Raw genomic sequence first — 15,911 nt, 5'->3', positions numbered from 1 at the left:
AGAAATGATATATTTTGAATATTAAAAAAAACAAGTAGTAATTTTAAAAGTACAATTTCTCAATAAATGATGCTTTTAAAGTACTTGTGTATTATCCCATTGACTGTATCAGTTGGCTACCATAGAAACATGAAAGTTGGTGGAGATCCCACCAAACTGGCACCAATAATTCCTGTGAAAACTCTGAAGAACTAGTACTCCTTTATTTAATAAACAATCAGTATTTAACCTTTTTTTTTTTGCACTTCATGAAAAAGGCTTTCATCGATTTCTACTATTTTGTTATGCTTTCTGATTTTACCAGAAGCTCTGGTTAGAATACAAACTATCAGTACAGAGGAACCTCAAGATACGAGGAAAGTACGAGTGAAAAATTTGCCTCTAAATACGAGCACTGACTCGAGTAATAAGCCAGGGTGTTAGTATGCATGACATGATTTCCTGATCTGGCTCTACTCAGGAATCCCCTTGTCGGATCACTGGGTGTTCTTTGATCTACGTGTTTGCATGCTTGCGAGTTAATTGCTTATTACATTTAACGTGAAAATAATTATTTCTCGATGCCTCCCAAGAAGATTGCTGCCTCAGATTGTGCTGCAAAGTAAAATAAGGAAGCTATGGCCATTGAAATTAAGAAGGAAATCATAGATAAACAAGCGTGGTGTAAGAGTGACGGAATTGGTGAAGACTTAAGACCTTTTGCCATCGACGATTTGCACTATTCTGAAGAAGCAGGAAGAAATTAAGAAACTTGATGCAGCCAAAGGAGTTACTGTTACTTCCAAGCACTATCCAAAACTCCTAGATGTTGAAAAGCTGTTGTTGGTGTGGATTAATGAGAAGCAATACAAAGGTCGGTGTTGGAAGCTATCATAAAGGTAAACTATGGTTATATTATTAACCAGTGTTATTTACTAGAAATATTTATTTTTATGTTGATAATTTTAGCGGCACGAAACAGAATAACTGGATTTTCATTTTTTCAATGGGGAAGTTTGTTTTTAGATACGGGAAATTTGCCATACGAGCTCAACGCTGGCATGAATTAAATTTGTATCTTGAGGTTCTACTGTACAAACTTTAGACGGATTCCAATTTATTGCTGTTTTGTTGACCATGTCATGTTTATTAACATACTTTTTTTATAGTGGGATCCCTTAATTTTGAAAACAATCCACTGTTTGCTGCTCTGTAGAAGGCAGTTTTTTTTTCAAAAATGTATAAAAAATACAGCAATAATAGTTAATTTATATCCTTATTCATAAAAAAAAAAAAAGAGGTGGCTTATCGAGAATTGGGGTTGCATGAAACAAAAGCGCAAATGTTACGAATGACTTTTTACATCATGCTTATCCATACATGGAACCAAATTGTGCTGCTCAGAAACAGTTTCATGGTCAAAGGGATAATATATAAGTACCTTTTTTATATATTCAAAGACATGAAATGAATTACTTCAGCCCAGCATGAACTAAGCATACTGTGAAAATAATCTAGCCTAGCAGCAAGTATACATTTGTGGCAATGGAACACACAACCATCACATGATAGAAGATTCACATCAGATAAAAATGATCTAAGCATAAAAGAAAAAAAGGATCATTATTAAAAGTTTGTTATTAAACAATATTTTTCTGTACTGTTGCAGTGATAATTTCCAATACAAATGAAGTTCACATACATATTAAAATAAATACAGAAACTAAATATCTATACTTAACAGTGAAAATCTGTCGAAATTAAGTTTTGATGAAAACATTTCTTCTACAACAGTTATTTTTCCATCAACTATTCTCACACCATCTAATCTGGGAAAAAAAAAAAAAAAAGTTTATGCAATATTATTTTGAGATGTTTGAACTATAAAAGTAATCGCATAAAAAGTAAAAATAAATGTAACACTAACAAATAGAAAATAATGCAGAAATGGTGACATACTTCTTTGTTAAAATTCCAACATTCAACCTTCTACTTGCTTCTTGGACTAGAATTATAGGATTCACTTTTTTCACACTTTTTGTATTCGACTTTTTTTTCTTCCCAGCCTTAAAAATACACAGAAAGTAAAATGAGAAAAGATAAAACTTCTATCTGCAAACTCCATTGATCAGTTTCCATAATTTCAACTCTTATAATTTAAAGTTAAAATGTATGCAAATCGTACAATCTGGAAATGTCTTAAAAAAAAAAAAAAAAAAATAAACAAACCTCTGGTTCTGAGGACCACTTCACTTCATAACCTAGAGTTAAGAAATCACAATAATTGCAATAAAGAAATTTGAGCACTTGTTCAAATGCTTCAGGCTTCATATTTTCTATTATCATCTCACCATTTTTGTAACTATCATTACTGAATTGCTTTTTGAAGTAATCACAGCGTGAAGCCAGTATGTATCGATGAGCAGCAAACTGTTTTTTGCCAACCTAAAAATTAAAACATGTATATAAACAAAATTTGCTAACCTGAAAATGATAAATACAGCATGCAAATACTAATACATTGCAGTTCTAAAAATGTATTCATAAAATATATATAATATATTTTACCTTTATAATTATATCATGAAAATCATCTTTAATATCTGTTTCTGAAAGCAATTTGCAAATATTTTGCTGTAACCCCGATTCTGAGACTATGGGAATTTCCACAAGGCTATATGACGGAAGGAAAAATAATAAAATAACATTCAAACTATAGTATTTTTCAAAGACAATAAAAGTACATTACATCTGATTTATACACACTAAATTTCTTTTACAACATCAATTTAATACTTGCATTAATTTGTGAAAATTACAAATAAATGCTTTTATATGAGTTAAATGCATATTCACAATATAATTTTGTATAAAATCTGGAAGGTTTCATCAATACTATAAATATCTAATATGTCATCTACAATTCATTTAGATTTAAGATTTCCATATAATATTCTGGTTTTTATGACAGTCAAATTCTTTATCGTTATACAGTTTCAATGAAAACTATCACAAATAATGTGATTTACCACAATACTGGGTAAGCATAACATTAGAAAACACTAATAAGATCTTAGTTTCATGAATTCCTATGATAAGTCACTTTGGTTTTTGCAAAGAACATGCTATATTTCCTAGCATATCTCCCCATATTTTATTAATTTTTTTATCATCTGAAAATCGATAGACGAAAATTACACGAATAATTAAATTTCCAAAGGACCTAGTCACATTAAAAGAACATAAAAAATGAGTAGTAGTCATGGATAAAGTATAGGTAACTAACTATCACAATATTATTTCTTTAAAAGAAACCTTCATTCCAATAATACACAGCAATATTAACATAACAATGATCTTCATTTCTTCTTCTTTAGAACTTGAACTTCGCCTAATTTTATTGTTGTCTCTGCTACACATTAGGTTTAAATTGTCTATAAATAATTAAGAGAGAAGGTGAACATGCAGCTGACTCAACAAAATCATAGACCGAATATCAGTTCATATTTGCTTTGCTGTGATTAGTCAATTCTTGTATTAGGCTGGCATAAAGTTCAACCTGACCTTTACAAGTAATTTGTGACAGTTTGTTAATGAAACAAAATCATTCACTATATGGACAAATCAATTTAAAATTTAGGATAACTTGAAAGGAGAATTGAGAAAATATGCAAATACTTTTAAAATTTACAGAACTTGGTCTAAAATGTTAGAGGAGAAATACATAAGGAATTATGAAACTGCTATTTTCTGTTCTTCCCTCATATTTTAAAATATAATAAAATTTTGGATCTGCGGAATGGTATATAGTAGAGATTTTGTTTCTCCAAATTTATGGGATCCTGGCATAAAAAAAAAAAGGAAGCATGGGTTAATGGGCACAATTCATCACTAATTTTCTAACTAAATAAAGACCAATATATTCCTCCCAAACTCTAGGCAAAATGATTGGCAAATATTTGACAAAATTTTTGCCGACTTTCATAGTTAGAGGGAAAATATATAAGTAACATATTATTCTGTGAATATTAAGATGATCAGAAGGAAAATAATGCCAAACAAATTTTGAAAACTTACCTGAACTAAATTTGATCTTAATACACCCCCTCCCCCTACACAGACATTATAATATCCCTTTCTACATTTATGCACCAAATCTGATGCATGCACTAAAGTATTAACCACAAGACTTTTAACTGAAGCGTTTCCAATAACTTGGGTAGATTGTTTTCTGCAATGTTAAAATAGCAATCCTTCATTTTGGATTGCAGTCTTGAAAATTAAAAAGTATCACAAAGTTGTAAAATCTGCAATTAGAGAGTAAGAGTTTACTTTTTGTCAAAAACTGTTGCATCTCCAACACACTGTAATTCGGTGCATTGTCATAATGAAGTAACTACTTCCTGTCTCTTCACAATACTTTTCTGTGATGAATATCATATTTCAGTTGCCTTAAAACATAGCAATATAACACCATATCAACTGCCTGACCCGATGGGATGAATTCTCTTTCTACAATGGCCTTCATGTCATAAATAATTAATGACACATTCTCTTTACTAACTTCTAGCTTTAAAATGTTCTCTTTGGTGTTCGAAATTTTAAAATTCTCCCAAACAAGGCCTTTCTCACTTTTTTATTTCTTTTCTCTTTCTTTTTAAAATATTTCCAAACCTGAAATTCCACTACGACTACCTACCATTCAGATGCCAAAGAGAACATTCATACCAAACAGCAAAAGGTACAAGACACATTTCATTTAAAGGAGTTCTAAAAAGCATTTTATTTATGGTACAAAAGCTTCTGGGAGTGACGCAAAAATACAGAATGCAGCTATTTTGAAGCAAAGACCTTGTTTAATTCAGAGAATCTTTTTTATCAGCATGGTTTGCTACAGAAATGAATGAAAAAAAATACCTTACTTTAAAATAAATTACAATATATGCCTATTACATTTAACACACAAAAATTAAAAGAATCTTCACCTATATTAAACTTTACACTTAAATTTCAACTAAATTCATTGAACAATATAATAAGAATACCAAAAATGGGAAGGGGGATTCTGCTAATTATTGAAGTTAAGGGTAAATTGAAGAGTTATCCCATCTAAAAGTAATATATTAACGAAATATTTTTAATAATACAATACTCAGGTTGAATTAAAACCAAGCTAGAAATTACCCCATTTTAGGACTGGATTGCAAAATGGCAAAATTCCTCCCCTTTGAATCACTGGTAATAGAGGTCCCCCGGTAAATATGAGGCAGTCTTTTAACTTTTATAAAATTACAGTCATCTCTGTCCAGCAATACAGTCAATCCAGATGATCCTTCTCGACTGAAAATTGATGGAACATGCACAGTAGCAGGAGGCGGGGCAGATCGCTGACCTTTGAAAGGAAGAATCTGGCCCATGTATCCTTCATTATCAAAAGTTATCATTCCTACTGAATAATGATTGATGTGAATATCTGATATAAGAAGCTGCTTCTGGGAGGTGAAAAGGCACCTTCTCAAATATGGATCTGTTTGTCGCCAAAGATAAACCTAAAAATAATAATAATTACAAAGTATATAGTATTTTTTACTTTAACAGTGATTTCAAGAATTTAAAAGTTTACTGTAACTCAAGATTTATTGTATAAATTTTCAACTATCTACAAAACTATGAATGCCTAGGGTTTGAAAATTTTCTTAAACTTCATGTTACAATATCAAATACTTCTGCACGAGGCTTTTTCACAAAACATAAAAACACTTTATGAGCAAAAGTAATTATGATAAAAGATATTAAATATAAGAATTTATTCTAAATTTAAAAAAGAAACCATTTAGTCAAAGAGGAAAAGGAACATTTAACTTCCTTTTTTTTTCTATGTAGAAAATTTATTAAATGAAATAAAATAAATTAATAGTTCACCTCTTATTTTTAGGCAAAAAATTTATGATGACAAAATATATAAAGATTATCTGACTCAGAAGAAAATCCTTCTAGAGAACTTTTTACGAGGCCTATTTCAGTCTAACAGTTAGTTATCTTCCAAAGTTTAAACAGTTTGTTTAAACAATGTTTAAAGTCCTAATGTTGGTATGTAATCTCCATTCAGTTTCTTACAAAGTTAAAAATCATAGTAATACCAGTATTGGATAAAATAAATTATTCAGTTACACATTATGACTTATATCCAATTTAAAGATAAAAATAAGATACAAAACTGTTTGCGCAGAAATAATAATTTATTATAAAACTACTGAAAATATGACACTGATAGTACTTCAAACATTACATCAGAAGCATCATATACATTGATCAATTATTTGGAACAGTAGTTCCCAACCTATGGTATGCACAAGACGTATGTGGGAAAATAATTAGTAATGGTGATTAATTTAGGTTATTTGAATATGTCAAAACCATAAGAGCTATCTGCCTAAAAGAATGGCCAGCTTTTGAGTTCTCCTTGATGGAGAATTTTTGAGGAAAACTGATTAACATTTACATTATGCATGGGAAAATAAAAAAAAAAAATAAATAAATAAAAAAAAAATGCAAGCAGCTCCTTTGCCTGGGTTGAAGCCCAAAGCAGGTCGAATTAACGGTACTAATGATGGAAAATAAATGTGCTTTAATAATTATAGATAAAAGGCAAAATATTCAAAAAGGCTTTAATTTGTCACTGAATGAAAGAAAAAACAATCATGAAGATTTCTATTATGATCATTGCTGAAAGTATTTAGCCATATCTGGCCACACCCACTTTTATCGTATTAGTTGATTCCTTACACATTCAACATAATCCTTCCCTTTCTGGGTCTGTTACTCCATGTCCTACAAAATGATTGATTCTCAGGTCTACTTTCAGTACTGAGTGAATAATCAAGTCAGTTATACATTGTCTTTCCTTGCAAATGTTGCATTCAAACCAATTTGAGTGTAGATGTTAACATAGTAAAAAAGTAAATCTTTGCACAAAACCGAAACCATCATGAACAGAATAATCCAAGCTCAGCATTTTTTTTAATGCCACTCATTTTAGTTAAACTTTAAATTTCATAATAATAAATAGCTTTCAATGATTTAGCCAATACTTTTTCAAAAATAAACTCAATTTAGGATTACAAAACAAACCTAAAATTGCTTTCAAAGTGTCCTCCTGGAAATCATGTACAGGGGGAAAAATCAAACTTACGTATTTGAGACACTTAACAACTTCTTACTATAAAATGATCTTCATGTATAAACAGAATAAAAGGGAACATAAAATAATCTTCTTAAGAGGAATCCAAGGAATAATAATCTTCTTAAAAGGAATCTACAGACTTTTCTATCCAAAACAAATTGAGGAGTAAAACTGGATGTTAGTTTCTTTAAATGAATATTTCTTTAAAGCAGCCTCAAAATTATCATTATATGAAAAAGAATAAACTATCAATTATATTTCTTTGACTTTATTAATTACATGGAATTAAAATAGAACAATACTAAGATATACTGCAAAAATACTTGAGGGGTATGAGGAGGATGATAGGTTCTCTTTGCACCAAAAGGGGAGTATTTCCAAAGGGAAATATTAGGGGTACTTTATAATTTCAAAATCTTATTAAGAGGTATGCAGAAGAAGAAGTCTTAGAACCACTGATATGGAAACTTAAAATCACTGCACAGAAACAACAACTTATCCTCTTCATAAGAAAGGAAAATACTGATATCTGTATTCAAGTGTTTAACCCTTAGTTACACAGGTGGCGCACAGAGTGCTACAGTTCTTGAAAACCTTTTCACGAATTCCAAGAAAATCACCTACTCCTAACCTAACCTTTGTCCATTTATTTGTTTCAGAAAAGGAAGATGTAAAATGTTGAAGGTCCCAATTTCCCGCATTTAATTCCAGGATTGTTTTTGACAAGTCTCTCGTGGTGCACAAAGTGCTACATTTGTGTAACAATGTAAGTATTTGTTTTCACACTTCCTAGTTTGTTTCTTAACTTTTGCATGATTAGAATGTAACATTACTGTTCATAATAGTTTAGAATTATTTAATTTGTCAATCTTTCAAATTATTTACTAACATACAAAAAAAAAAAAAAATAATACTTTAGAATTATTTAATTTCTCTATCTTTCAAATTGTTTACTAATATACAAAAAATTAAGCTGACTTTCTCATATTTATTTCAGGTTTTCAAGGACAAAAGATATAGTTCACCCTGATGATTATGCGAGACTTCTTTAAGAGTTATCATATGAAGAATTAAACAAATATAATGACGAAGAATTCGAACAACTATAATCTGTTCACACTGTAAAAATTTCACTTGTAAAAATCACATGAAACAAATACACTAGTGTGCAAAAATTAAGGACGAAATCGAAAAATTAGCATATCAGCTGAATGAAGATGCAGAGCGGACAGAAAGACCAATCAGGAGATTAAGTAAGGTGATGTACGGTAGCACATGCGCAGATATGCAGGTAGACATAATGTGGGAGTGTCTGAGTAGTATAAAGCATGTTGTCGGTGTAAGATCAGTATTTCTGGCAAAGAGATTGCACGCCGTATAGCAGTTAAAATCACACCGAGTTGCTGCCTCAGCGAGAAATGGTGAATAATCAATCTGTTAGATGACATCTGGATGCTTTTACCCGAGGTCGAATCATTGGGAAGTTGGAGGAAGGCCGCAGTGTGATAAGTGTGGCTGCAGAGTTCGGAATTGCTCACAGCATCGTTTCACGACTTTGGAGACAATTTCAAACTACAGGAACAGCTATCCGGGGGTTTAGTAGTGGTCGTCCACGAGGAACCACACCCGCAGATGACCGGTATATTGCCTTACAGGCCAGAAGAAACAGGCGGCAGACAGCGGGAGAAATTGCCAGGCACGCGACACAGGCGACTGGACGACCGATATCGCGTTTTACCATGGCCAGAAGACTGCACGATGGTGGTCTGTTTGCACGATGCCCTGTACGGTGTGTACCTCTAACGCTTGCCCATCGGAGAAGGCGTTCTCTGTGGTGCCGGGAACACCGGAATTGGAGAGACAATGAATGGGGACGAGTACTCTTTACAGATGAGAGCAGATTCAGTCTGAGTAGCGATTCTCATCGCATACTCATCTGGAGAGAGCGGGAAAGCCGCAATCATCCCTCGAACATCATTGAAAGAGACAGGTATGGAGGTAGCGGTGTTCTCGTTTGGGGAGGCATCATGCTTGGTAGTCGTACAGACCTTCACATCTTCGACGCAGGTTCAGTCAACGGGACCCGTTATTGTAACGAGATTCTTCCATATGTGTGTCTTTTTAGAGGCGCTATGGGTCCGCAGTTCCTTTTCATGGACGACAATGCAGCATGTCATCGCACAGTAGCTGCCGAACAGCTCTTAGAGAGTGTGGATATTGAAGGTATGGATTGGCAGGCACGATCTCCGGATCTCAATCCCATCGAGCATGTATGGGATTTTTTAGGCAGACGCTTGGCAGCTCGTACCTTACCACCAGTAACGATTCCGGAGTTTCGATTGGCGCTGCAAGACGAATGGGCAGCAATGCCTCAACAACTCATTGACACCCTCATTCTCAGCATGGGCAGACACTGTGAAACCTGCCTAGCAGTCAGGGGAGATCATATCCCCTATTAAAGACCGGATGTTTCTTGCTGGACACCCATCATAGGGATGTTTCGGCCTTCAGTCTGTTGTGGTTTATCTTATTTGAAAAAGTCTAAAAATAATATCCTACCAATTTAACCCCAGAACAGCCGAGAGATGGCAGCACATGATTACAGACCACAAAATTCTATCCCAAGATTCTCGAGGAAAGAGCAGTCGTCGAACGCGCGCGATTGTGCACGTGTGTAGTTTGGAGGTGAAGATGAAATAAAAATTGTTAAGTTTGAAATGTTGAATCTAATTTGATCTTCCTAAATAATTATCACAGATTCTTAACAATGGTGACCCGGCCTTGCAGCAACCAAGCGTTATTGTTTTAAACTAATATTTGCATTGAAAAAAAAAAAAAAAAAAAAAAAACCTCTTTTTTTTTACGTATTCCTTGGGACTTAGCCACGTGACTGAAAATGACTGAAGGAACAGCAATAATCGGAGCAGTAAAGATACCTGTGTACAACTTCGCCGATCCTGCACTATGGTTCCCTATGTGCGAAGCAACATTTGAATTGGGAACACCGAAAGCGATATCGGAGTCTCGCATGAAGTATAATTACATTGTTTCGCACCTGACCGTCGAAGCCGCATCAATCGTGAGAGATGTGATCAAAGCCCCCAACTCCACGGATCCTTACAATCACATTAAAACTGAGCTAATCAAGCGGTGCGGAGAATCGACGCATCAAGAAATAAAAAAACTCCTCGGTGGCGAACAGTTGGGAGATCGCCGGCCAAGTGAACTCTTACGCATAATGCGACGACGCGCTGAGTCATACAGCGTTTCCGATGAACTAATGCTCGAACTGTTTTTACAGCATCTCCCGAGTTTTGTACAGTCGATACTCGCAGCGATCACGCCTTTAACCTTGGATAAAGCTGCGGAAGTTGCGGATCGTGTCATCGATGCATCACCATCTCCTGTAGCGGTAAGTGCCACAAATATTTGTTCTGCTAATACCTCAGACTCCATTGAAGAACGTTTACTCGCAGAGATAAAAAAATTGCACGTAAGAATCGATAATATCTCGCATTATCGTCGCCGCACTCATAGTCAGAATAAATATCACGGCCAAAGAGAATGCAGCCCCTCTCAAAATAAAAAAAATTTGATACCTGTTGGTACCACCTTAAATTTGGTGAGAGAGCTATAAAGTGTACCCCACCCTGTAAATTTTCAAAAAACAGCCCAGGCAAGGCATAGCGGCGACTACAGCCTTGCCCTCCAATTCTCGTCGCCTTTTTGTTAGAGATGCGCACACAAATGTCACCTTCCTCATAGACACGGGTTCTGACGTATCTATAATTCCAGCAACAGCATTGCAAAGGCGAAATCGCATCCAAATGACCCTTTCAGCAGCAAACACTACACCAATTTCCGTCTACACTAGCCAAAATCTCTCCTTAGACTTAGGTTTAAGACGCATATTCAGATGGACCTTTCTTGTCGGCAGTGTTTCAACCCCTATTATTGGTGCAGATTTTTTGTATAATTTCAACTTGATGCCTAACCTCCACACAAAAAGATTAATCGACGGTAACACTAATCTTGGCTCTAAATGCAGTTTACGAGTTAGTGCAATACATTCAATAAAGACAGTATCTGGCGACAGTATATACCATAAGTTATTATTAGAATTTCCAGAAATCACAAAACCACCCCGTGCTGACCAAGAAATTAAGCACACAGTAGTGCATCACATCCAAACCACAGGACCTCCCGTCACTGCTAAAGCACGACGTCTTGCCCCAGACCGCCTACGAATCGCCAAAGAAGAATTCCAAAATATGATAGAATTAGGCCACATTCGTCCTTCAAAAAGTAACTACGCATCACCTTTGCATATGGTCCCTAAAAAGGACAGCACGGAATGGCGTCCTGTAGGAGATTACAGAGCCCTTAATGCACAAACAATAAAAGATAATTATAACATTCCTAATATCTTAGATTTTACTTCTGAACTACATGGCTGCAAAATTTTCTCGCACATTGATTTAATTAAAGCCTATCATCAAATCCCTATACATCCTGATGATATCCACAAAAGTGCTATAATCACCCCCTTCGGCTTATTTGAAAGCTGTCGCTTGCAATTTGGCCTATGTAACGCTGCAGCCACATTCCAAAGATTCATCGATGAAGTTACTCGAGATTTAAAATTTGTTTATGCATTCGTAGACGATATATTAGTAGCATCTAAATCTGAGGAAGAGCATATCTCGCATCTAAGAATACTTTTTGAAAGATTGCAAAATTATGGTCTTAGCCTTAAACCTTCTAAGTGTGTTTTTGGTGTTTCCTCAATAAATTTCTTAGGTGTCAAAGTATCTGAAGAAGGAACAGAACCCCTGAAAGATAGAGTAGACTGTATTTTGAATTTTCCTAACCTACTACCATAACTCAATTAAGACGCTTCTTAAGTCTATTCAATTTCTATAGACGTTTCGTTCCTAGAGCTGCACACATATTAGCACCTTTAAATAAATTTTTAGAAGGTATCAAAAATAATAAAAAGAGCAGAAAACCTAAACGAAATGACCCCAAAGAAACACTTCAATGGTCTGAGGCTAGCGAACAGGCATTTACAGATGCCAAAAATGCACTAGCTACCGCAACTCTTCTTCGTCACCCAATTCCAGGAGCCAAACTTAGTGTTTGGGTTGATGCCAGTGACCTGGCAGTTGGTGGTTCCTTGATGCAACTCAACACAACCAACTGGGAACTGATTGCATTCTTCTCTGTTAAGCTCACCAACAGTCAACAAAAATTCTCCACCTATGATCGAGAACTATTGGCCATTTACATTGCGGTGAAGAGATTCCGGCACATGCTCGAAGGTCGGAACTTTATCATTTTAACTGATCAAAAGCCTCTTATCTACACCTTTAAGCAAAATCCAGAGAAGTGCAGTCCGCGCCAATGGCGTCAACTTGATTTCATTTCTCAGTTTAGCACTGACATTCGTCATACCAGTGGTGTTAATAATAGCGTTGCAGACGCATTATCCAGAATTGAGATAAACAACATCTCAAATTCCTCATTTCTTGATTTTGAAGCCTTTAGTCATGCTCAGAAAGCTGATGATTTACAAAATCTGCAAAACAGCAATCATTCACTAGAAATAAAGTCCATGCCCAGCCCAGTGTCAGCAACAGAACTCATCTGTGATGTATCAACCGGAATTCCAAGACCTATTGTGCCAGCATCTTTTCGTAAAATAGTGTTTGACCATTTTTACAACCTCTCGCATCCAGGAACAACAGGATCTTGCAAATTAATTTCTGCTCGCTATGTTTGGCCCAATATGAAAAAGAATATTAAAGACTGGGTAAAAAGTTGTGATGCATGCCAGCGATCCAAAGTTCACAAACACACAAAAACACCTCTGGGTACATTTTGCTACACCAGACGCACGGTTTTCTCATCTGCATGTGGATTTAATCGGACCCTTGCCTCCTTCAGAGGGCAAAATGTACTGCCTCACCATCATCGACAGGTTCACCAGATGGCCTGAAGTGATACCCATCGCTGATATGACAGCAGCAACAGCATGCAGAGCCTTGTTTGAAGGATGGATATCCCGCTTTGGATGCCCATCTACCATCACCACAGATCAGGGTCGCCAGTTTGAGTCATCTCTGTTCAGTGAGCTCACACAAATTATGGGAACAACAAGAATTCATACTACAGCCTTTCATCCCCAAGCAAATGGCTTAGTAGAACGTTTTCACAGAGTCTTGAAAAATTCTTTAAAAGCCCATGAAAACCCAAGATGGACTGAATCATTACCAACAGTTCTCCTTGGCATTCGAGCTGCTGCTAAAACAGACATACAAGCATCAAGTGCTGATCTTGTGTATGGAACTTCACTAAGACTTCCAGCAGATTTATTTTCCCAAAGTGCCCAAAATACAACTCCATCTTATGAGTATGTGCAGAAACTCCAGGCACAAATGCAGCAGTTAAAGCCATTTCCCAACCAAAATCACCAAACAAGAATCTTTGTGCACCCAGAATTGCAAAAGTGTACACATGTTTTCCTTCGTGTGGACAAAATAACACCACCGCTCACTCAACCATATACAGGTCCCCACAAAGTCATAAGTCGAAGTGACAAAGTTATAAAAATATCCATAAATGGCAGGCAAAGCAATGTTTCCCTAGACAGAGTGAAACCTGCATTCATATATAATGATGAAATACAACAAATTCCTCATGAGCATGAACCTAAAGTCCCAGGAAATACTACTGGAAACTCTGTCAACGATTCCAAAACCACAAAATCTGGACGAATTGTGAAATTTAGCAAGAGACTCATCACAGAAATTGGTTAACTTGCTCATAATTACTCTTGAGTAATTCGATTTTCAATGTTCATCATATCACAATTATTCTCTACAAATTTCAGAACTGAAAAACCTTTATTTTCATTTATTCATGTCAATTAGATTTAACCTGTATTACTTTATTTTGTTTTCTACTTTTATTTAATTTCATATATGTAAGTGATTTCAGCAACTGACAACCCAGCATTCCAATTCCCTCTTGTTTATGCTATGTATGTGTAAATACTGTCGTTCTCTCACTTCGCTTGTTCACTGGGGGGATACTCTTGTTGTGGTTTATCTTATTTGAAAAAGTCTAAGAAAAATATCCTACCAATTTAACCCACGGACAGCCAAGAGATGGCAGCACATGATTACAGACCACAAAATTCTATCCCAAGATTCTCAAGGAAAGAACAGTCGTCGAACGCGCGCGATTGTGCACGTGTGTAGTTTGGAGGTGAAGATGAAATAAAAATTGTTAAGTTTGAAATGTTGAATCTAATTTGATCTTCCTAAATAATTATCATAGATTCTTAACAAGTCGCATTGCACTCCATGCTACTTTTTCAATAAAGCTTCTTTTTATCCCTCTGATTTCTCTTTTAGTAAGTGTTGCTTACATTACTCAAGTCCTTACGTATTGGGGATCTTACGGGTATTAAATGTGTTGATTTGGAAAGCTTTTGTACAAAGTTATATTGAAAAAACTGTCTCGTCCTTAATTTTTGCACACCAGTGTAGATTATACGTGTATAAATTGTTATTACCAGAAAAATAATGAAGAATATGATATGTCCGAATAAAGAAATAGCCGTAACATAAGTTTAGTTTTCTTTTTGGTCAAATCTATTTTATTCCAGAATTTTCATCAAATTGCATATAAGATATTATTTTATACATTATGAAGATCAAATTGATACAATTAGATTTTTATTTCATTGCTTAGCATACCATGTTATTTATTTAAATATTTTATTTACTAAATAATATTAAAAAAGATGCCTTTATAACTGAAATATTAACTGGTGAACTACGTAATTTTCCCCACCTGTGTAACAAAGGGTTAACACTATTACTCCCTGTATTAGTATATTAAATACCTTAGTATCACACAAGACATCCCACCATTAATTTATAAATTTCAAATGCCTCAAGTTACACTAATCCGTTTATTGCTCCCCACAGCATTTTCTATCTTAAACATGCTATTCACTTAGGTGCACTACATTTTATAATCAGTTATACTAATCTTCCCTGGGCTAATGCTATTTGTACACAAAATTAAAAATTTAAAATACACACAAACACTTTGAATACTCTCTATTCCAGAAGACTGTTCAATTTTCAAGATGTTTGTTTATCAAATTAAATTTTCCTAAGTCTTTTTCATGGGGAAAAATTTATTATTATTTTTCTTATTAGTCTGTGATATATTTGTTGGACAAATACATAATAAATGTGTTTTTGTTAGATTAACTGCTGTGCTTGTGGTTAAAGACAATTAGCTTTGACTCATGTTACAGAAATTTAAAAAAAATATATATATTATGGTCAAAGGGGCAATTTTTTTTTTTTTCGTTTTGTGCGTTACCTTTATTTATTAAATATTATGTTCTTCGGACTTAAACCATAAAATTCAGTTCAACAGAAATATTACAAAATATTTAAAAGAGCATATCTTTAAATTTCTGATACACAGTCTCATGCGCTGGGGGGAAAAAAAAAAAAAAAAAAAAAAAAAAAAAACCCTGCCCCGTACAGTGTTGCAATTCCTCACTTTGAAATCGTTGAGTTTCTTTATCAAATAAATGCTTTATAAAATGCGAAATAGATAATAAAAGACATTCCAAATTTGGGCTTCCAGGTGCCCACATTCAGGTGTAGATGTAAGTTATTAAAAATTTGATGGTTCTAGAGATACTGCTGTTTTATCACAG

The 15,911-nt window shown here is 34.5% G+C and overlaps 1 protein-coding gene across 1 annotated transcript in view; it reads right to left on the bottom strand.

Annotated features, from left to right (window-relative positions):
• LOC118186213 (inhibitor of Bruton tyrosine kinase) overlaps window positions 1-15,911 on the bottom strand; it is an 89,380-nt gene that overhangs the window by 34,817 nt on the left and 38,652 nt on the right. Inside the window, exons 10-15 of the mRNA XM_035356283.2 lie at window positions 5,164-5,528; window positions 2,548-2,653; window positions 2,209-2,424; window positions 1,939-2,045; window positions 1,722-1,808; window positions 1,456-1,576 (exon numbers count right to left, since the gene is read on the bottom strand). Coding sequence (XP_035212174.1) covers window positions 1,456-1,576; window positions 1,722-1,808; window positions 1,939-2,045; window positions 2,209-2,424; window positions 2,548-2,653; window positions 5,164-5,528 — 1,002 coding nt within the window. The remainder of the gene's footprint in view (window positions 1-1,455; window positions 1,577-1,721; window positions 1,809-1,938; window positions 2,046-2,208; window positions 2,425-2,547; window positions 2,654-5,163; window positions 5,529-15,911) is intronic.

Source organism: Stegodyphus dumicola, chromosome 3, assembly GCF_044657685.1.
Source record: "Stegodyphus dumicola isolate Sdum_Otavi_A_Nest chromosome 3, ASM4465768v1".
NCBI lineage: Eukaryota > Metazoa > Arthropoda > Arachnida > Araneae > Eresidae > Stegodyphus > Stegodyphus dumicola.
The sequence above is the reverse complement of the archived record's forward strand: the minus strand, read 5'-3'. Positions and strand labels throughout refer to the sequence as shown.